General features: G+C 38.6%; 1 protein-coding gene across 1 annotated transcript; it reads right to left on the reverse strand.

Annotated features, from left to right (window-relative positions):
* On the reverse strand, positions 1-21,916 carry LOC148079561 (LIM homeobox transcription factor 1-beta-like). Its single transcript, XM_087792360.1, has 9 exons — positions 21,899-21,916; positions 21,667-21,787; positions 20,704-20,884; positions 6,573-6,805; positions 6,344-6,504; positions 4,970-5,047; positions 2,810-2,876; positions 2,091-2,252; positions 1-152 (listed from the first exon to the last, which is right to left on the reverse strand). The coding sequence occupies exons 1-9, from the start codon at positions 21,914-21,916 to the stop codon at positions 1-3; spliced, it is 1,173 nt and encodes a 390-aa protein (XP_087648486.1).

Below are 21,916 nucleotides of genomic sequence, written 5' to 3' on the forward strand. Positions count from 1 at the left end.
TCAGGAGGCGAAGTAGGACGTCTGCATGGAGTAGAGCCGGTCGATGGGGTTGTTGACGCGAGTGTGAAGAGACGCGTCCACCGCACTCATGAAGGAGTCGCTGAGGCTGGCGAGCGACGCGTCGCTGTCCATGTCGTGGAAGAACGAGTGACCTGGAGAGAAGAGAGCGTCAGGAACATAAAGATCGGAACCATCACTGGTTCTAAGCAGGTTTCTGCCTCAGTGGTTCTTCGTCGAATAAAACTTATTTTTACTTCTTCTACTACCTCACCACCTCAGCGTGAAACTACACTTGAACCAAACATGCGTGTCTCCCTGTGTGTATATGTATGCGTCGTTTTGTGTGTGTTTATATATATGTATGCGTCGTTTTGTGTGTGTATATATATGTATGCGTCGTTTTGTGTGTGTATATATATATGTATGCATCGTTTTGTGTGTATATATATATGTATGCGTCGTTTTGTGTGTGTATATATATGTATGCGTCGTTTTGTGTGTATATATATATGTATGCGTCGTTTTGTGTGTGTCTATATATGTATGCGTCGTTTTGTGTGTGTGTATATATGTATGCGTCGTTTTGTGTGTGTATATATATGTATGCGTCGTTTTGTGTGTGTATATATATGTATGCGTCGTTTTGTGTGTGTGTATATATGTATGCGTCGTTTTGTGTGTGTATATATATGTATGCATTGTTTTGTGTGTGTATATATATGTATGCGTCGTTTTGTGTGTGTATATATATGTGTGCATCGTTTTGTGTGTGTATATATATGTATGCGTCGTTTTGTGTGTGTGTATATATATGTATGCGTCGTTTTGTGTGTGTATATATATGTATGCGTCGTTTTGTGTGTGTATATATATGTATGCGTCATTTTGTGTGTGTGTGTCTCTATCTGTCTCTCTGCGTTTTTCTCTGTGCGAGTATGTATGTGTGTGGTTTCCCTTTTGTGTGAGTGTTTACATGCGTTTGTGTGAGTGTATATACGTTGTGTTACACTGTGTGTGTGTGTATGTATTTGTGTGAGTGAGTGTCTCTCTCTGTGTGTGTTTTCTTCTCTGTGTGAGTATGTCTATTTGTGGTTCTCCTTTTGTGTGAGTGTTTACATGTTTTTGTGTATGTGTGAATGTGTGCATGTATGTGTGTTCATGTGTTTGTCTATATGTGCGTATGAGAGTGTATGTCAATTTGTGAATGAATTTGTCTCTCATTGTGTGTATATATGTATGCGTAGTTTTGTGTGTGCGTGTCTCTCTGTGTGAGTATGTATGTGTGTGGTTTCCCTTTTGTGTGAGTGTTTACATGTGTTTGTGTGAGTGTATATTTGTTGTGTATCACTGATTGTGTGTATGTATTTGTGTGAGTGAGTGTCTTTCTCGCTCTCTCTGTGTTAGTATGTATATTTGTGGTTCTTCTTTTGTGTGAGTGTTTACATGTTTTTGTGTATGTGTGCATGTATGTGTGTTCTTGTGTTTGTCTATATGTGCATGTGCGTATGAGAGTGTATGTCAATTTGTGATTGAATTTGTCTCTCTTAGTGTGAATATGTGCGTCTGCTGGTGTGTTTTTGTGTCTGTGTCAATGTATGTGTGTTCAAGTGTGTGCCTGTATGTACTGTCTATCTATGTGTGCATGACCGTGTGGAATTTTGTGTGTACATTTGCATGTGTATGTGTGCGTCTGTTCGTGTGTGTGTGTGTGTGTATATATATTGTGTGACTGCCTCTCTTCACATGTGTGTGTTTATGTGTTCGTTTGTGTGTGTGTGTGTGTATTTATGTGTACACCACGTGGCAGCTCTCCAGGGACTCATTTTGCTTTATTACAATCCGAGTGTGTAAATGTTGAAGGTTTGACGACTCATCAATTTTTAATGAAGCCTCACAACTTATTGGGTCATTTCACTTAAGTGCCAATAACGGACCGGAGTGACGGAGCAGATCATGTTGGGAGGGAACTCTTGATGCACGTGTGTGTGTCTGTGTGTGCGCGCATGTTCAGGCGTGTGTCGGTGTGTAACTATGAAGGTCGTGAACCCTATGAATACGAAAAGGTCAGAGACGAAAGGTTTGGTTCTCACCGTAGGGGTTCATGTGGTCTCCGGGCATCTGCGGGGGGGTCAGACCCTGCTGGAAGGGGTCGGCGTTGTAGCCGTTCTGCTCCAGCGTGATGAGCTGCTGGCTGCTCAGCAAAGGTCCGGAGAAGGATCCGACGAGAGCGTCCATGCAGCCGGACATGACCTCTGAGGCAGAAGACATCATTTTTTAAAAACAAGGATTTCAACCTGCAACCATTTTTTACTTGACGAGCTGAGTGTGAAAAGTGAAGATGCAGATTCCTGTTATTCTCCAGGTTCTAGAAGCGATTTTTTAAATGTCGTACAAGACCGTCTGACGGTTGTTTGAACCGTGTCCTCCAGGAGGCTTCATCTTCCTCCGACAGCATCTTCAAACAACGACGTCCGCAGGTTTGCTCAGCTCATTTGGTTAACAGCAGCAGCCGTAATAAAGTGGGCTGCTGTGCCAATATTGACATGCTGGAAGTCCCTGAACAGAGCGAGGCGGCTCTTGCCAGAGCAGCGAGACACTTATCTAAACTGCCTCTTCATATCCGCCCGGAGACCACAGTGGCAATAAGCCCGCGAGCCATGTCTGCGCTTCGGGCGTCACACGAGACCCCGGGCGAGGACCGACATAACGACCGCCGCGTTTATTGGACTCGTGGTCGCTTCAGAATCCTCGTCCTAAATAATTCATGAATGACCTCGCGAGGAGGCCCGCGGGAGACGTAAATCCTCACCTTGGCCGAGTCGCTGGCTGTTGTGCTGCTCCTGCTGTTGTTGTTGTCTGCGGGCTAACTTCTTCATCTGCAACCAAAATATCAGAGTCAACAGCGGAGACACACGTGTACACAGGATTTATGACGTTTGCTCTCGGAGACGCCAGAGAATCAACCCATAAAACTATTTTAATTAGTGGCGTCAAAACCTGTCCAGAGAGGATTATTAATAGCACCAGATGAAAGTGGACGCTTTGTTCTTTGAGAATATAATTTAGATTAAATCAACATACAATACACTTCCACTCCCCGAGACATGTCCTCCACTTAAGCTTTAACATTTAAGAGAAAATCAATGTTTTTTTAATGTAGGATTGTAGCCAACATGAGAAATGCTAAATACCAACCATATCAAAAGTTAAACTGTGAAATAAACAGTAAAAAATACAGTAAAAACACGTATTATGAATAAAAGTCGTATACTGTATGCGTTTATTCATTTTATTTGGCCAAAGAGTTAAAATCTTCCTATTGTGTTGTAGGAAATAAAGTGATTGAAAATAATAAATAATGATGAAATAAAAATAATAAAAAACTTGTATTGATATTAATATAATCATTATTGTCGTTTGTGTCATAATCATTATTATTGTTGTTATAATGACTGTATACATTATTTTCATTATTATTGTCATCATAATCTTTGGTTATTAGCATTATTAATGTTGTTATTATTAATGTCATCATGAACATATTTATTACTATCATTATTATTGTAATTATAATGATTGTGGTTATAACTATTGTTATTATAATGATTGTGGTTATTATTATTATTATTATTGTTATTATAATGACCGTAGTTATAACTATCATTATTATTTTTATGACCATAGTTATTACTATAATTACTATTGTTATCATAATTTGTCGTTGTTATTATCATTAATGTTTTATTAATATGTCAACATTGTTGTTGCGATACTGACCATAGTTTTTACAATCAATATTATTGTTATTATCATGATTGTGTTTATTATTATAATTATTGTTATTATAATGACCATAGTTATTACTATAATTACTATTGTTATCATAATTTGTGGTTGTTATCATGAATGCTTTATTATTATGTCACCATTGTTGTTGCTATACTGACCATAGTTATTACTGTAATTATTATTGTTATTATTATTGTGGTTATTATTATCATCATTGTTATTATAATGACCGTAGTTATTACTATAATTATTATTGTTATTATTATGACCATAGTTATTATTATAATTATTTTTGTTATCATAATTTGTGGTTATTATCATTATTAATGTCTTTATTTTTATGTCATCATTATTGTTGCTATAAATACCATAGTTATAACTATCGTTATTATTGTTATTATAATGATTGTGGTTGTTATTACTATAATTATTTTTGTTATTATGACCGTAGTTATTACTATAATTACTATAATTATTATTGTTGTTATAATTATCAACTGTCTGTAAAATTTGAACTTTTCATTTATTAACTTCCTATTTTTCCCCCAAAATATGAACAATATTTCATTGTTAAACCCCGTGATGCTGTTGGATTATTACAGAATCAAAAGTTGTCTTCTTAAAATCAGCAACAAGCTGAGCAAACATTAAACTGAGAAACAGATAATCCTCTAGATTAACAGACAAAGAGCTACTTTACAAAATTAAGCATTTTTAGCAAAAAGAAAACTTGAAAAAACAACTTAATTTTTTTGCAGATTTGTAGAGTTAACAGTTTATTAGCAGGAAGCTCCTGATCCGTGTCTGAAGCCAGACCATAATTATGAGAATTAATAATAGACTTTCATCAACATTCGCCGCAGAAAAACGACATCAGCTGGCGAGGATTTTCGGGGCCAGTTTGCGATCATCTTTTTGGAAGAAGTTTTGGCTGCGGCATCTCCTGAAGCATAAAACCTTGGCAAAGCTAAAACGATTAACTTCTCTAATGGTGCCATCGGTCTCTGTCCCCAGAACAAAATATCAAAAATGACTATTTTGCTCTCAGTGGCTCAAAAATCCGAACATATCCAACTCATTTACACAGACATTTGAACTGAAAACAAACATGGCCGCCGCTCGTCTTGGTGATATTAATAATGAAGAATTGAGTCAAATTCTGGAGCTCTAGTGCACCAACCTTAGCTCTCTGGTTCTGGAACCACACCTGGACCACACGGACACTGAGGCCCGTCTCTGCCGCGAGAGTCTCCCGCACCTGGAGGTCACATGATGGTAAAAATTAAACACTTAAAAACGTTGTGATGATGAAGAGAAACAAGGATCATGACCCGACAGAGTTCACTGAGATAGTTTGTTATTCAGCTTTTATTTGTAACTTGTAGCAGTTTTTGGTTCATTAATGTGCTTTATTTTGAAGGAAGAGAAGAGACAGTTCTTGTTCAAGTCTAGTTCAAGGGAAAACATTTAAAATGTACAAAACAGTCGTATAACTGTTTTTTCTGGCATGTGTGCGGCTTTCGTGTGGCATGTTTGCGTGCATGCATTTACTATATGTGTGTCTATAAGTGAAGCTCCTGTGCGTAAGTGCGGCATGCATAAATGTCTGCATGCGGCTTTGGTGCATGAATGCGGAATGCGTCCATGCGGCTTTGGTGCATGTGTGCATGCATGCCTGCGGCTTGTGTGTGACATCTGTGCATGCGGCTTTGGTGCATGTGTGCGGCATTTGTCCATGCATGACTGCGGCTTGTGTGCTGCAGGTGTGCATGCGGCTTTGGTGCATGTGTGCGACAGGTGTGCGGCATGTCTGCATGCGGCTTTGGTGCACGTGTGCGGCTTGTCTGCATGCGGCTTTCGTGCACGTGTGCGGCATGTCTGCATGCATGTCTGCATGCATGCCTGCGGCTTGTGTGCGGCATCTGTGCATGCGGCTTTGGTGCATGTGTGTGGCAGGTGTGCGGCATGTCTGCATGTGGCTTTGGTGCATGTGTGCGGCAGGTGTGCGGCATGTCTGCATGCGGCTTTGGTGCATGTGTGCGGCAGGTGTGCGGCATGTCTGCATGCGGCTTTGGTGCATGTGTGCGGCAGGTGTGCGGCATGTCTGCATGCGGCTTTGGTGCATGTGTGCGGCAGGTGTGCGGCTTTGGTGCATGTGTGCGGCAGGTGTGCGGCATGTCTGCATGCGGCTTTGGTGCATGTGTCCGGCAGGTGTGCGGCATGTCTGCATGTGGCTTTGGTGCACGTGTGCGGCATGTCTGCATGCATGCCTGCGGCTTGTGTGCGGCATCTGTGCATGCGGCTTTGGTGCATGTGTGCGGCATGTGTGCGGCTTCAGTGCATGTGTGTGGCACGTGTGCGCCTGCATGCATGGACTTTAATGTACATCCTTGTAACCTATGTGTTCCAAATATTGTGTACTGTAGAACAGGAAGTCCTAACTTTTGATGGTTTCATGTTTCATTCACTAAAGATCATTTATTTAAACTCTGGTCTTCAGATCAACAACGATCATGCCGTCACAGGAGATGTAGAGTCTGGAGGATGTCTCTACCTTCCTGCAGGGTTTGGAGGAGACCTCGAACGAGGCCTTGAAGGCCCTCCTCTGCTGGGTGGTGAGGATGGTCCGGGGCCGTTTGGGTCTGCGAGGGTCTTTGCTGTCCTCGCCCTGTTGGTCTTGACACTTCTCCAGCTTCACATCCTCGTCTTCCCTTTCTGCGTGCAAGAAGAAAGACCAGGTCAGACTCCAACCCACGGCCACCTTCGAGACCCTCGAACCTCACCTGAGTCCGAGCGCTCCGGGCTGAAGGCGTCCGGCAGGTCGGCTCCTCTCAGGAAGTCCCTCTTGCAGGTCAGCTGACCGTCTCTCAGCACGAACTCGTCACCCTTGCGGAGCTGCTGCTCGCAGACGCCGCAGCAGAAGCAGTGCAGGTGGTAGACGCTCGCCAGCGCTCGCATCACCAGCTCGCTGGGACCGATGGTCTGCTGGCAGCTGCTGCACCGGCTGACGAACAACCTGGAGAGAAGACCCGCGTCAGAGTGGGAAAGATCTGGATCTGCTTCACTGAGACGTCGGTTGTTTTATGCATTAATGCATGTTTTGAGAAGCAAGATTTTGAATTTCACTTCAAATAGATAAAGAAAAGGCTCATTTGAGACGATAGATCCTGAAGAAAAATATTATTCTATTTTGTTGAATTTTATTTAGAAAGTTTAGGATCCTTAAAATCCATCAAGGCGAGTTTGGGTCCAGAGCGAGGGGCCAGAAGCTGGACATGAAACACGAAACACAGAATTCTGAATCGTCTCTTAAGTGCATGAAATTGTTTAATTGATCTGGGAACGTGCCAGACCACAAGAAGGACTCCTGGAATGTTCAGTGCTGGACTCTGTGGTGACCTCTGAGAATGACCTTCTGTCTCTTTTGAAGTCAACACGTACAGGAACTCGTACAGGAAGACGGTGGACCGGCTCACACCAGTGGACCATCACAGTATGTGGATGGAATTTTGTCCATTTTCACTCAAAATCAAACTATCAGTCGGTGTTGGTTTTTCATGGCTGGACTCTTTCTTAAGACCACATGAAAGAAGAACCGTGTGTGTAACTAAGTTGTTCTGTTCATCGTCACACAAGTGAGAGTCGACAACACGTGATTTATATCATCAACTCCAGTTCTTAAGATACAAACCTGATGATACATTCATTCACTTAATTTCCAGAAGCTACCCAGGGTGGCGGACCTCGGATTATAAAGAAACACACTTGAACACACTCACAGATCATTGACTTGTTGCCCGCTATGCTGATGACGACGTGTTTAACGATACTTTCACTGGAAAAGGAAATAGTAATAGTAAACGACTATTGTAAATTTGAGTGTTCCAGCTTTAGATGCACAAATCATTTGAAGATTTTTCATACTGTGTGATTCAGACAGCTTCATAAAAAAAAGGAAGTGTAGCTGCAGTTCATATAGTGTCCACTTGAGGCTGGATGCAGAAAGACTGGAAGTCAGGTACGAATCGAGCAAACATTACAGCATTAAAAAAACATTAACAGTCGGATTTACATGTACAGCTTCAGCCTTAGAAACTCACAAAACAATCACTGTAGGAGGTAGAGATGTGAGAAAATATCGATACATTTAAATATCGAAATTTTGTTTTTTTAATGATACGGTATCAATATTCAACTGTATTTATTTATTTTTATTTCGTCATCCACTTCGAAGTATCAAATCATAACAAAGTTATCTCAACACTTTACAGTCTGGAGTGTTTTTCAAGTCATACTTTATTTCTATCATAGTTTGATGTTTTTTTATTTTTATAGTTTAAGTGTGTGAAAAATAAAATACGTTTATTTTTTATTTACAATCAACATGCAAATATTCACGCCTCTCATTTTTGTGTTGCAAATCAACTTCCGACCTCTAGATGGCAGCAGTCATTATGTTCCCCGCAGCTAAAGAAACAATGAAATCTTGCGATATCCTGGCGATGACTGAGGACGAGAGGATGCAGTCGACTACAGCTGCTTTTAAAGCTGATGTTTGGACATATTTTAGCTTCAAAGCAAATGAAAGCAGTTACAAATAACTACGAGTCATGCAGGTGACAGAAAATTAATTAATGTCATGAATTATAGAGTTATACAATATTAAAGTAACTAGTATTTGATGAAAGACGTAATAATCGTGTGTCTTCCCATCGCTCCAGAACATAGATGAGGGTAGAGATGTATATCCACAGCTATACTGACAGCTTTGCCTTATTTCTCTTTTAATTCTGACAAAAGTAAGTTAAGATGTCGTAAGATTAATTCAACGAGAATCTCAACATTTGTTACAGAGAAAAAAGCACCTTCAAGATGGCGGCAGCTAAACACGTCCGCTCGGGAGAAATGTTTGGTGGCAGTTATTCTGTGCGGCAGCAGTGATGGCGGAGACGCAGTAATCCTGCAGGTGCTGCTCTTTCTCTGAGAAAACACTGGGATTGTCTGAACACGTGGATTTCACGGCTCCGGCCCACTGTGATGTTTTGTTGTCTGGGCTCACAGAGGCTGTTGTGTGGATTAGTTGTATAGTTTTAGCATGATGATCCAGGCGGAGAGCCCAGCCAAGAGCGCAGCCAGCAGAGATCTCTATTGACACATTCTTCGCCGTGACATTTCAAACTGAATTCACTTCTCAGATCCAGATCAGGGAGGAGAAAGTACGAGAGAAGCCAAGAAGATAGACGGAGAAGAAAAGAGAGTTGGGTGGAGGAGGGTCTTTGTGGAAGTGTGGAGTGGTTGGTGAGGGGGGGGTTGATGAGGAAGATGCTCTCTGCTCTGAAGACTTTTGTCCTTCGTTTGGATGCTGTTCAAATGTCCAACATTACTTATAGAAACGGCTTCAGCAGCAGCAGCACGAGGTTCGCTCTTGAAGATGACGTTTATTTATAGAACTATTGTCACCGAAAATACAAATGAGACAAAATCAAATGTCACAACTATATTTTTACTTGTAAATAATCAACTGTACATTTTTTGTTTGATCAACACCATTGTTTGTGTCCAAACTCTGGCCTAAACTTTAACCCACAACACACGCAGAGAAGCAGTTAAAGATATAACTTCTTACACTTAACACAGAATTATCTTATAATTCTTTACATTAATCTCATCTTGTCCTTTACATTTTTAGTACATTTGCAAGTTTTTTGCTTTACACTTAAATTGTACAATATTTATCTGTAATCAAACAATTTCCAACTAGAATCAAACAATTTTCAACCAAAATTAAACAATTTTCTATTTTAATGAAACAATTTTAACTATTATCAAACTATTTTCAACTGTAATCAAACAATTTTCAAATAGAATCAGACTATTTTCAACTAGAATCAAACAATTTTCTACTAAAATGAAACTATTTTCAACTATAATCAAACAATTTTCAAATAGAATCAGACTATTTTCAACTAGAATCAAACAATTTTCAACTTGAATCAAACAATTTTCAACTAAAATGAAACAATTTTCTACTAAAATGAAACAATTTTCTATTTTAATCAAACAATTTTCAACTATAATCAAACGATTTCCAGCTATAATCAAACAATTTTCAAATAGAATCAAACTATTTTCAACTAGAATCAAACTATTTTCTACTAAAATGAAACTATTTTCAACTATAATCAAACTATTTTCAACTATAATCAAACAATTTTCAACTATAATCAAACAATTTCCAGCTATAATCAAACAATTTTCAACTAGAATCAAACTATTTTCAACTAAAATGAAACAATTTTCTATTTAAATCGAACTATTTTCAACTAAAATCAAACAATTTAACTGTAATCAAACAATTTTCAAATAGAATCAGACTATTTTCAACTAGAATCAAACAATTTTCTACTATAATGAAACAATTTTCAACTATAATCAAACAATTTTCAACTAGAATCAAACAATTTCCAACTATAATCAAACAATTTTCAACTAGAATCAAACAATTTTCTACTAAAATGAAACAATTTTCTATTTTAATCAAACAATTTTCAACTATAATCAAACAATTTTCAAATAGAATCAAACTATTTTCAACTAAAATGAAACAATTTTTAACTGGAAAAAACGAAAAGATTTTTACTGGAATTGAACAATTTTCCGTCAATCAAACAAGATATTTTAGAGATTATATACTAAAGGGAGAAAATCAGTTCTTCCCGTAAATATTCTTCATATTTTCATGTATGTTTTTGTGTGTGTTGTGACTCCAGTTGAACAATAATGTCGTCGACCGCGAGTGTTTACGTTCGAGCGTCAGCAGCAGACGACGAAACTAAAGCGTGTTCGCTCACTCAGATCTGAAGTGTTGGAGGATTAATGTCGGGGTCCTCTTGAGTTTACTCCAGCGGGGCCGCGGACCACCACTGGGGTTCACCTCCTCAGAGGAGCCTCCTTGACCCTCCACGCTGCTGCCGCGGCTTAACAAGTCCAAAGGAGCGCAGGATTAAACAGGGTAAGAGGAGCGAAGAAAGGATGAAGCAGGAAAAACAGACTGTGTGTGTTCCTGCTCTGTGTTCTTGTTTGCCCTCCATCCCCCGAGAGCCCGCTGACCCGAGGAGGCCGAGGGTGGGCGGCAGCTTGTTGGACTTTTAATTAGAAGGAGTGATCAAAAGATGATTGTTGGAGGAGGCCGGAGGAGACGAGGAGTGAGGAGGCGTGTTGTTTGCCCAGGCAGAGCTCAAGAAGTCAGCCGGAGGGAGAAGGATTCTCTGGGGAGACACTTAACATGTTTGCTTCGCCTCCATCATCCACGGCTCTGATCCGAACAGTCGGCAGAGGAGACGCCGAGACCAGAACCATAGTCCAGACTCGTCGCCACACTCCAGGTGGATGATTGACGGCTCTGGGGCGGTTTGTGCAAGCGAGACAAAAGAATGTAAAGAAGAGCTCCGTGATGACATCGTGAAATAAATCAGCTGTTTCATCAGCTGCTGCAGAAGAACAAGAAGCGCTGAGTCAGCGGATGTTATCTGGTCTGAGCAACTTTTTAGTCACGATGGTTAGTTCTGTGACTGAACTGAAGGTTTTTCCAAAGGTCATTGGGAGAGATTTCAGGGTCACAAAGTACATCAAGCAGCACGACTAAAATATAGATAAAAACTTCAATATTTAAACTCAACAAAAGTCACAGGAGCTTCACAAGCTTTCATTTTTAATTATGTGATTCAATGTTATTAATTGAATTGTTAAAGCAGCTCCGAGTGGTGGAAGATTTATAATAATACACTTCATGTTTTAATTTATCATGTTGATTAAAGTGAGCACAATTATGTTTTTAAAAAGAAAATGAATAATAAATTACTTTTGGCACATCATGGACATTGTGGCCTGTGGGCCTCGTGAGGCCGTCAGACATCTGCGACGATCATAATTTATGCGTTTGTTTGTTTTTATATCATAAAATACATAGTAATACTATGTTTTTATATTTACTTCCATTACTCTGTTTTTATTCATGCATTTTATCATGAACTTCTTAAATTCTTCTAAGAATAATGTTTTTTATTCATATTTCTTACTCAAATACATGTTTTTTAATAATTATTTGTATAAAATCAAAAAGAATATTCATACCCCTTTATTAAAATATGTTCTTTCCATCCACATATTTTAATCAAAATATATGTTTTTTCCATTCCTATATTTTAAAGAACATACCTTTTTTAATTAATATCTTTTGTTAAATGTGTATGTTTGTTTCATGAAAATGCTTTTTTTTTCTAGTGATATATTCTTTTATATATATGTTATTTTAAATTAATATATATATAATTGAAAATGTCATTCATATTTTTCTTTTAACTTTTTCTTTAATATTATTTTTCAACTCAATTTGTCCATTAATGCATTTAATCTGTTTCTCTTGATAACAGAACTGTTTTTTATTAATACTTCGGAAATGTATGTTTATGTTTACTTATTTTAAAGGCATTTGTTTTGTTATTGTTGCAATATTCCATCACTTTTACGCTGCTATAGAATTCTTCTGCATTCTTAATAAACAAACATATGAACGGCAGTAATTTTCCATATAAAGCACCAGTTCATTCAAACTGCAGGTATGAGTTGAGGGGTCACTTCCCTCCTGTCAGTCAGCCGGACCTCGCTGGAGGCTTCAGGGGCGACACACACACACACACACACACACACACACACACACACACACACACACACACACACACACTCGTAAATAAACAGATATGAGCTGTGATATAAGGGGAGATGGGTTGGGGGGGGCTGACTTTATTTCCCCGGAGACCTCCACTGCCGTCCTCCACATCAGTGTCAGAGGATCCGATTCACAACGTCAGGACCAGACACCACAAACCACCACAAACCACCACAGCCAACACTGCCCACCACAGACACGTTTTTTATTTCTCTCTGCAGACACAAAGATTCTACCTCAGGCTACAAACTGCTGATTCATGGAGACACAACAGACACACAGTCACACATCTAGAGTGAGTCTGTGTGACTGTTAGAGGAAACTGGAGTACCTGGAGTAAACCCACGCAAGCAATGGGTGAAGCAGCTTAAAATAGTTCACGAGAACACACAAAATACAACGCACACAACGACAATGAAGATGCACACATTCAGACAAGGACAAACAAAACATATACACACTTGAGTATAAAATACACAAAGATTGATGCACATGACCAACATTTATGAACACACAATGAAATATGCACACAAACATCTACATAATATAAATTATAAAACACATTTGCTGCAGATTTTTTACACACACAAACATAAATATACATTAGGTTTGTCGAAAGTATTGAAAATCAAAAAAGTATTGATACTAAAATGTCTAAAATACTTTTTCATTATTTTAATTGAGTATGATATACTTTTATTAAAATAAATTTGTTTTTTTCATTCATATATTTTGTTAAATGTATGTTTGAATCGAGTTTTACATGATTGTCAGACTTTCAACTCGTAATCCTAGATATACATCTATATATATATATATATATATATATATATATATGATTGTTTTAATGCTGTCATGTGAGTGACTGCGGCTCGTCTACATAGTTCAGATGTTTTGATACAAGTTCTACGATGCTGAGAGTCAAACAAAAGTCATGTGATGCACTAGGGTTTGATGGATGTGATCCATTATTGTGGATGTTATCATGCTCGTATTTCCATCGTCAATATCCTGCACAGCGAGCGGAGAAGTATATTTTCGTTCCTCGGTCGCCAACGTAAACATTCACCGGGCCGACTCCTGAACCACGTCCTCGCGTCGGAGACACGGAATATATTCTCAAGCATCCCACGTGGTAATTGAGCGGCTCAGACTCATAAACACCCACTCCCGCAATTATCTCCGCCTCATTGTCCGACTCTTGTTTGAGTCACTGGAGGCTCGGCCCGCTCGCCCAGGTCAGTAAACACCAGCCCTGGCAGACGCTTTTGGGCTTTTATTTGGTTGACTCTTCACCACAAGACCTCCTCCCTGCTGGAGCGGTCATAAAAAAAAAAGCGTGACCATCTTTCTAGAAACACTGACAGGATGAATCAGATGTTCTGAAACCTCAGTCCGAGATAAAAATCAGTTCAAATCCTCCACAGTTATATTTCACCAGCTCTTCTCTGGAACTGATGAGAATATATTTATGTCATCTTAACAAAAACATTTCCAACCCTTTCACTGACTTTAACATGTACATGAGTACAATACTTATGAGTAAAATACTCATAATAAAATCTGATTTTCTCTGTTCTTTTTTGACAATCAATCATACAAATAAATATATTGATATTTAATAGAATAAAATGTTTCGTTCAACACACTTGCAAACACACACAACAAGTCAACACAACCAAATGTATCAGATTAATATTGTCATTACAAATAAAAAATATCCTTTTGTGTGTAGCAGGCAGGCTGTGGGATGAGAAAGCAAAATGTTTTTTTCAGATGCAAAAAAAAAAAATCATAGTAAATGTTTGATTTTATTATTAATAATTACTTGTTGTTTTATTTGTTTTATTTCGACATAATGATACAGTATTAAGAGAATCTATCAAAGATTATTATTGTTATTTTTTAAATATTTTGTAAAATATAGGGTTCATTAAATTGTTTAAGTAAAATGCAATAAAAAATGATTTACATTTAAAATGTAATTAAATAAAAGGTTACATTTTTTAGATGTCATTTGGAAATATATTCAGACTAAATAAATGTTGCGAAGTAATATATACTTTTGCTTAATTTATACTGTGACATTGTGTTGTGCAGGACAAAGTCTAATTAATTAAAAGGATTTATTCATGTTTTAAGGGATGTGTACCGACATGGAGATAAACTTTACATAGCGTTTAATCAACTGGTTAAATGAACGTGTAAAAACTGCGTATGGTTCCGTGTACGACTCCCGTGGTAACCACCTCGGAGCGAAGAGCTTCTTATTGACACAGATCTCGTGGACGTGAATCACTTGTTCACGCCGTCTGCAGCTCTTTCATGTTGCTCTGCTGCAAGTTTACGAGCCTGTCGGCGCCGTAACTTACGCACATGCGTGTTTACACAAGTCACATGAGCTTTGGAAAGCATCCTGACCGCTGTCCGGGGATTCAACATATTTATATGCCTAAAGATTATGTATATAGAAACCAGTGGATACTGCTAAGTTTGAGCTAAGTAAGTAAGTAACCCACATGTATTGTACCAGAAATTTAGTTTTTTAAATATGAGTTTAATTGGATTGAAAGTTTAAAGAAATCAGTGTGATGATCGCTTAGAAGTTTAAAATCAATGCTCTCAACATCAGAATACACACACACGCGCGCACACATACATACAAGAAAAGACACACACACGAATACACACACACGACATACACAACCTCCTCCTGTGAGGCCCAAACTAACGTTCTGCTATAAGATAAAATTAACACTAGGGGTGTGTATCGGCAAGAATCTGATAAAAAAAACTTCCTTATTACCATACAGGCAATGATGCAATACTGTAGTAACAAGGATTTATGTGTAGTATTGTCGAGTACTTGACTCTGAGGTTGCATAATTTACAGACCACGTGAAAGTCGTAACTGTTTTCATTTGTTTTGAAACCAAAATATGTCCAAACGACAGCTTTAAACGCTGCTGGAGTTGACTGTATCCTCTTGTCCTCAGTCATCTCACAGGACTTCATTGTAACGGTGGAATAATGACTGCTGCCATCTAGCGGCCAAAGGTTTCATTGCCACACAAACATGAACAAACGCTTTGTATATTTCCCAAGATAATTGTACAGTTTGTAATTGTAAATAATAAAAAAAAAATACAATTATTTTTAATTTAAACAACCTTTATTAAACTGTAATAAGTCGGACCTTCATGTTCTGCATGTTTTTCTGCGACCGTGTAGAGTCAATACAGTTATGAATGTGCTTATAATAAAATTTAAAAAAAAGTCAAAGGTCAAGAGACAAAAAATGTTGTGAACTGTGAGTGAAATGATGACGTGTTCATCACTCTCTGGACACAGAACATCTTTTGCCATCAGTTCAAGGTCAGACAATGTCATATGATTGGCTGCCCTGTATGTCAATCAAGTGTATTTTTAAATGACAGGTGATCCACACACATGACCTTCGATCAAGGTATTGATCTCACCTGGTCTACATGATGACACCAGAGCAGTGAAGAGTCATAACTGGGCTCACATGAAACCCAGAAGAACTTCCCTGCACATTTCCTCAGCCTCCTGGACCCGGTCCAGTGTTTAGCGCTGGTGCTGAAACAGGCAATTAAACGATGTGGTCGCGGTGTTTGGTTTCAGTCGAGTCATGTTGCTGCTGATATGTGAGCGCGGCACGAACAACACCGCCATCCATCACAGCGCCGTTAGCAGCTGGAAGGAATTATCCAACAATTATCCAACATGAACGGGTAACGGATCGCTCCTGGACCATCATTTTAGTAGGAAGGTACGCGAAGGTTCGGGTTCCACAGTCGGGTTCTCGCTCGACTGGAAACTTACATTTAGAGACACAAATGTGAAGAAAATGCAACACAAATAGTGATGAATTCTTTTTTCTTAGATATGCAACTTTGGATCATTATTGATTAAACATAATCGATGAACTTTTCACGATAATGTATCATTATTCAACATATTATTATTTATTTTGAACCAAGTAATACTTTTAAGATAGTTATTTTATGCTTTATATATATATACAATGAAGTGTTTGCAACATAAAATAATAATTTAATTTTCTATTGAAAACCAACATAAAAATATTCAGGGCTGTAATTTCTTTGGTTGCAATTTCTGGACACTAGATGGCAGCAGTATTTGCGTCCTTTTGCAGCTAAAGGAACAATTACATCCTGCGATGACTGAGGACGAGAGGATACAAGTGACTGCAGCAGGTTAGGACATGTTGGTTTTTGCAACCAATGAAAGCAGTTACGACTTCGAGAGTCATGTGGTCTGTAAGTTCTTCAACACCAGAGTAAAGTACTTGACAATACTACAAATATTTTACTACAGCATTGTAATATATCTGTATTATGATACCTATCAAACTTCAAGATAATGGCAAAATACACTTCCTTACTTCGGAGTGTGATCTTTGGATCTTTGGTCATTAGAACGACTATCATCCCAGTTGATGACGATGTTTACTTGATTTTTTTTTTAATCTTCGAGTCTATTCTTGCGATTTCTGCGTTCAAACTGGAGGATGAACTCCAGGACGGTCGCCACGACAACAACACTTCTTCTACGTCCGACGAGTGTTTCAAGTGGCGCGTCGGCGAAGTCAGGACGGGGTCAGAGCGGCAGCCGGACATAAATCACGGCAGTTAGAAGATGTGGCCGGCGCAGGAAGGAGGACGACCCGCGGCTGCCGGGGCAGAAGTCTGGAGCGACGGTGAAACCGGATCCGCAGAAGTAGCACGAAGGCTTGTTTTTCCAGCTCCGAGCCTGACCATTGATCAGCTGTAGTATCCAAACACAGGCCGGCGTTAAGGAGCTCCCGCTGGTTCTGCCCCCCCTCCTGCCCCCCCGCCCTCTCTGGTCTGGGCTCCCACGTGGATTCAGGATCCTGGACGGCCCGCGGAGCCGCTTCTGCGTCTTCACCTCTGGCGTGATTGATGCCGAACACTCCAGAACCTTTGGTTGCTAATAAAATAAACCTGCTGACTTTTAATGACACACAAGTCCTTGTTCAAAGATGATGAATGGATGAGGCTCGGAGGGACAAAAAAAAAAAACGAGTATATACAACTAATGGTTCAAACATACACGCCAAGAGACCAAAAACAACCTTTCGTGAATCTAAATGTTTACAGAAGGTCTGCAGCTCGAACTTCTGACTAATAACTCTTTGACTATTTTTTATTTTTTATCAAATCACTGAGCTGGGAATATAAAGCTAACTTGAGCGAACCGTGTGGAACGTGCCGTGACAAGGTCGGGAAAATGACTGGAAATATAGTCATTGACAGGAAAAAATGGAAAAACATACCCTGGTCTAGAAAACGCTCTACAAATATTTCTTTCTCTGCTTAAATGCAGTCTTTTAAGTGGAAATTAATACATGCATAAATCTATATTGCCATATCGTCCAACGCCGTTTCACAGAGTTTATTTTACCTCATGGTACTAGATTATTAGTCTTACTAGAAGTATTGTCTGGTATAGTATGTATAGTATAATGTATAGTCTGAGACCGTAAACCTACTTTTCATTGATCGATCTGATCTGACTGATATTTAAAGCAAATAAACTTTAACATAATGGTGGGAGGCACTAAACACAGCACCCACTTTATTTATGGTGCCATTTTAAATTCTAATCATAATTAAAACTTAATTTGTATCTAATCCCATCTATTTTTATTCTGGTGAATGTCAGGTTGAATTTTAAACGGCTCTTCGTCACAACATTCTTTTTAAACTGCTTCTTCGTAACTTTATTTATTAGTTGTACATATAATATAATAATAATAATATCTCTTCACTTTACAACTTTGTCTTAACCAAAAGCAAATGAAACTTCATTCTGCATACACCCTGTGAATACTTACAATAAAGGAAGTCTTAATAAAGTTCAAGCTCATTTCTACACTCATGCTTTATTTAGCGACGGCTGATTGGTCGATACAATTCTACCTCTTTGTTGCTATGACATCTCTGATTGGCTGACTGGGCGGCAAAGCATTACCGGACCAGTTCAGGTCACCATTACTCAGAGGGTTGTCACCTCATAGGCAATATTGAGTTTAAGTTTGAATAAAAGTTTGTTTAAATCTTGTCCATTTTCGATCTACTTGTCGCAAGAATTAATTATTTAATGTAACAAAAATAAAATAAAAAGATTAAAGTAATAATCTGAGTGAGAATATGGAAAATGTTGATGACAGTTTAGGAAGGTTTTATAAAGAAGGGATTATGAAGCTAATAATAGTGAGAAATTAAATGTCAATACCTCATGGACTTTGAAAATAACTACATCCAATTTATTTATTTACTTTTTTTGTTTGTTTTTGTATTTGCTCCTCCGAATACTTCCTGTCAATTAAATCAAGGGAAATGAAGGGGTATTAAAGTCCTCGTATCTAAAGTAAAATGACACAAAAAGGGGAACTGAGAGTAAACCTGTCCCTGACACCATTTAAGAAAGTCTTAACAAAAAATGTATTCCAGGTACTTCGGTTTCTACTCACAGAGGATGAGTATTTTAGTGTTATATATATATATATACGGTGGAACAGCAAGATCCTGTCAAAGCCAGCAGCGGTCACTGCTCTGAGGTTAATAGTCCAGGAAGTCCACATGTCACTCAGGAGCTCATCTGGAAGAACATCAATCTACAGGCGCAGTGTTTTGGCATGTGATTTCCTGTGCATACATTTGCATTATATTAGACATTATTCTCCCCGAGCCAGAGTCCACGTCCCTCTCTGTTATTATGACACGTGAATACGTCTTTGTTTCTGACTGATTATTATGGATCTCATGAGTTCACGCGTGTTGTTGACAAACTAGACGCACCTGGAAGTTTGAATCATGATGTTTTCGTCCTGCATGTGTGACTTTAAGGAGAATATTGAGTCACTTGAGTCACGGTTCAAGCCGGAGTGTTGTGAGCTGCAGGCCTGCGGTGCAGCACCGCGCTCTCGCTGTTCCTCGCCCCTGGTTTCGGGGTCCGGAGAGGCGTGAGGAGGGGGCTCCAGCGTTTTGGATCGGCCCGGCCGGACAAAAGCTCTTCAGAGAGCGTGACAAGCTCACAGAGACGCCCGGCCGAGACGAGACTGACAGTCAAGATGGCCTGCTGGCTGCACGCTGCCCCGGCTGTCTGGGAGAACCCAGAAGACAAGAGGCGAGACCACCCAGCAGCGAGACCCCCACCTCATCAACACAATATGCATCTTTTTCTCTTCATATTTCACTGTATTTTTGTCCAGAAGATTGTGGATTTTTTTTGAATATATATACAAATATTTGTGTTTTTGTTTTGAAGGGTAAAAGGTTTTGGAGGGAACATAACTAATTCTATGCTTTTTTTCTCTCTAACAAATTAATTTATTCTATTTAAAACATACATGTACATCTTCTACTGACCGAAACAAATGGAACATAATTAATAAATTAATGATTTATTTTAGTTTTATTAAACATATTCATTAAATTACATATCAGTCAGATTTTTTCAGTATAACATTTTTTTTAATGATTTATGGATTTTACTAGGATTAATATTAAATAAATACAATAATGTACAAATGTACATGTTTTTTAAGATGTCTTAACACTAAAGTATTAATATGTTTACCACAGTAGAATATTGTGGCAACCTGATTAAAATTTCGTTTTATTTGTAAAAAAAAAATAAAACAGTAAGAAAATCAATTTATCTCTATACTTTACCACAGAATATATATATATTACCTGAACCTAGACTGTATTATTGCATTTATTATAAAGTAAATATGACTTATAATAAATGTGTATTCATTTTAAATTAATTGTATTGAGTTAATGTATGTAACTTTTGTACTGTCTCTAAAAATGTATTCAAAGTTTAATTATTTTGTATTTTAAATTATTTTAGAAAAACATAAAAAAGGTTAATTTCACTGTGATTTGATGACAATCTAGGGATGCACAGGTTTATTTCTCTAATAAAATAGACTGGAGTCAAATACACATCGTTAAAATAAATAATGTGAAAACATAAAGTTATATTCGAATGATAAACGACCGCGGCGCTCGCGCACACAAACACACACACACACACGTGCGCGTTGACTGGGGCCTCGGAGGCCCGGGGTCCGGGCGCCGGTGACCGGGTCACGGAGCAGAACTCACCGCTGGTAGTCGGTCCGACAGTAGACTTTGGACTCCCTGAAGAAGCAGGTGCCAGTGAGCGGCCGCTGGCACGCGGCGCACTGCAGACAGGCCTCGTGCCAGGAGGCGCCATTCACGCGCAACAGGAAGCGGTCAGTGATGTGTCGCGTGCAGCCTGCGCACACCGAGGAGTGGCGGGAGTCTGGAGGTCAGAGGTGACAGTTATTATTAATATTAATTCATCATTATTAATAATGTATAAAGAAACGATTAGAAAACATTACTACTGGTGTTTTTATAATATTGGATTCCCTCAATAACGGCTGTTTGTATAAATAGTAAAATACATTTAAAAATTCGTTTTAAATTCAATACTATTCAAATAAAATTTAAATAAAACAATAATACGTTTTTAATTATATGATTTAAAAATGACAAACGTTTGCGATTATTTAAATACACCATATTTTTAAAGGTAGATTATAAAATACAGTATTATGTGACTCCAGGCGTGATTTATTTATTTCAAATATCTTGGTTGTGTTTTTCGTGGCGATTTTACAACTTACAAGTAATTGAATTGACACTTTTAAAAAGGCTTAAAAATAATAAGTTACCACTTTCATAATGAATGTTTTGAGACGTTTACATTTTCATATAGTTTTCTTTCGTCATATCTATCTTTGCTGTTTTTTTAACTAATGTATATTGTTTGTATTCTTTAAAATATGTATTCTGTTTTATAACGTTGCTGTTATAAAGTATATACTTTTTTCCCACTGTGGAACGAATTAGGGTGTTATCTCGCGCCTCATGTTGACCTTTTCTTGTTCTTTTAATAATAACATTTATTATTTTGAATTAGATGTTGGTATTATTTTCAGATGTGTGTGAGATTTGACATTATGACTGATCTCATGTGTGTGTCTGTGTGTGTCTGTGTGTGTGCGTGTGTGCGTGTGTGCGTGTGTGCGTGTGTCTCACCGAGCAGACCCTCCTGGCAGCTTCCATCAGTCACATCTTCAATTTTGAGGTCGTTCAACATTTTAAAGCGCGCTCCCGCCAGCCCCGCAGGCTCACTCCCGACACTCGCGCTGTCAACGAACTGCTCCCAAAACAGATTTAAAAAAGAAAAATCGATTTCAAATTCCAGGTATTTTTGGCATCAACAGTTTCTGCTCCAGGGTTGAGAAGCAGAGAAGATCCTCCTGCTGACATGGACCTGAGCAGCCAT

Source organism: Callionymus lyra, chromosome 5, assembly GCF_982586985.1.
Source record: "Callionymus lyra chromosome 5, fCalLyr1.hap1.1, whole genome shotgun sequence".
Lineage (NCBI taxonomy): Eukaryota > Metazoa > Chordata > Actinopteri > Syngnathiformes > Callionymidae > Callionymus > Callionymus lyra.

Coding starts and splice junctions, on each gene's coding strand:
- LOC148079561 (XM_087792360.1), bottom strand. Junction 20,885..21,666: donor CTGCCAGGAGGGTCTGCTCG/GTGAGACACACG, acceptor TCTGACCTCCAG/ACTCCCGCCACTCCTCGGTG. Junction 2,877..4,969: donor TCCAGAACCAGAGAGCTAAG/GTTGGTGCACTA, acceptor TTTTGGTTGCAG/ATGAAGAAGTTAGCCCGCAG.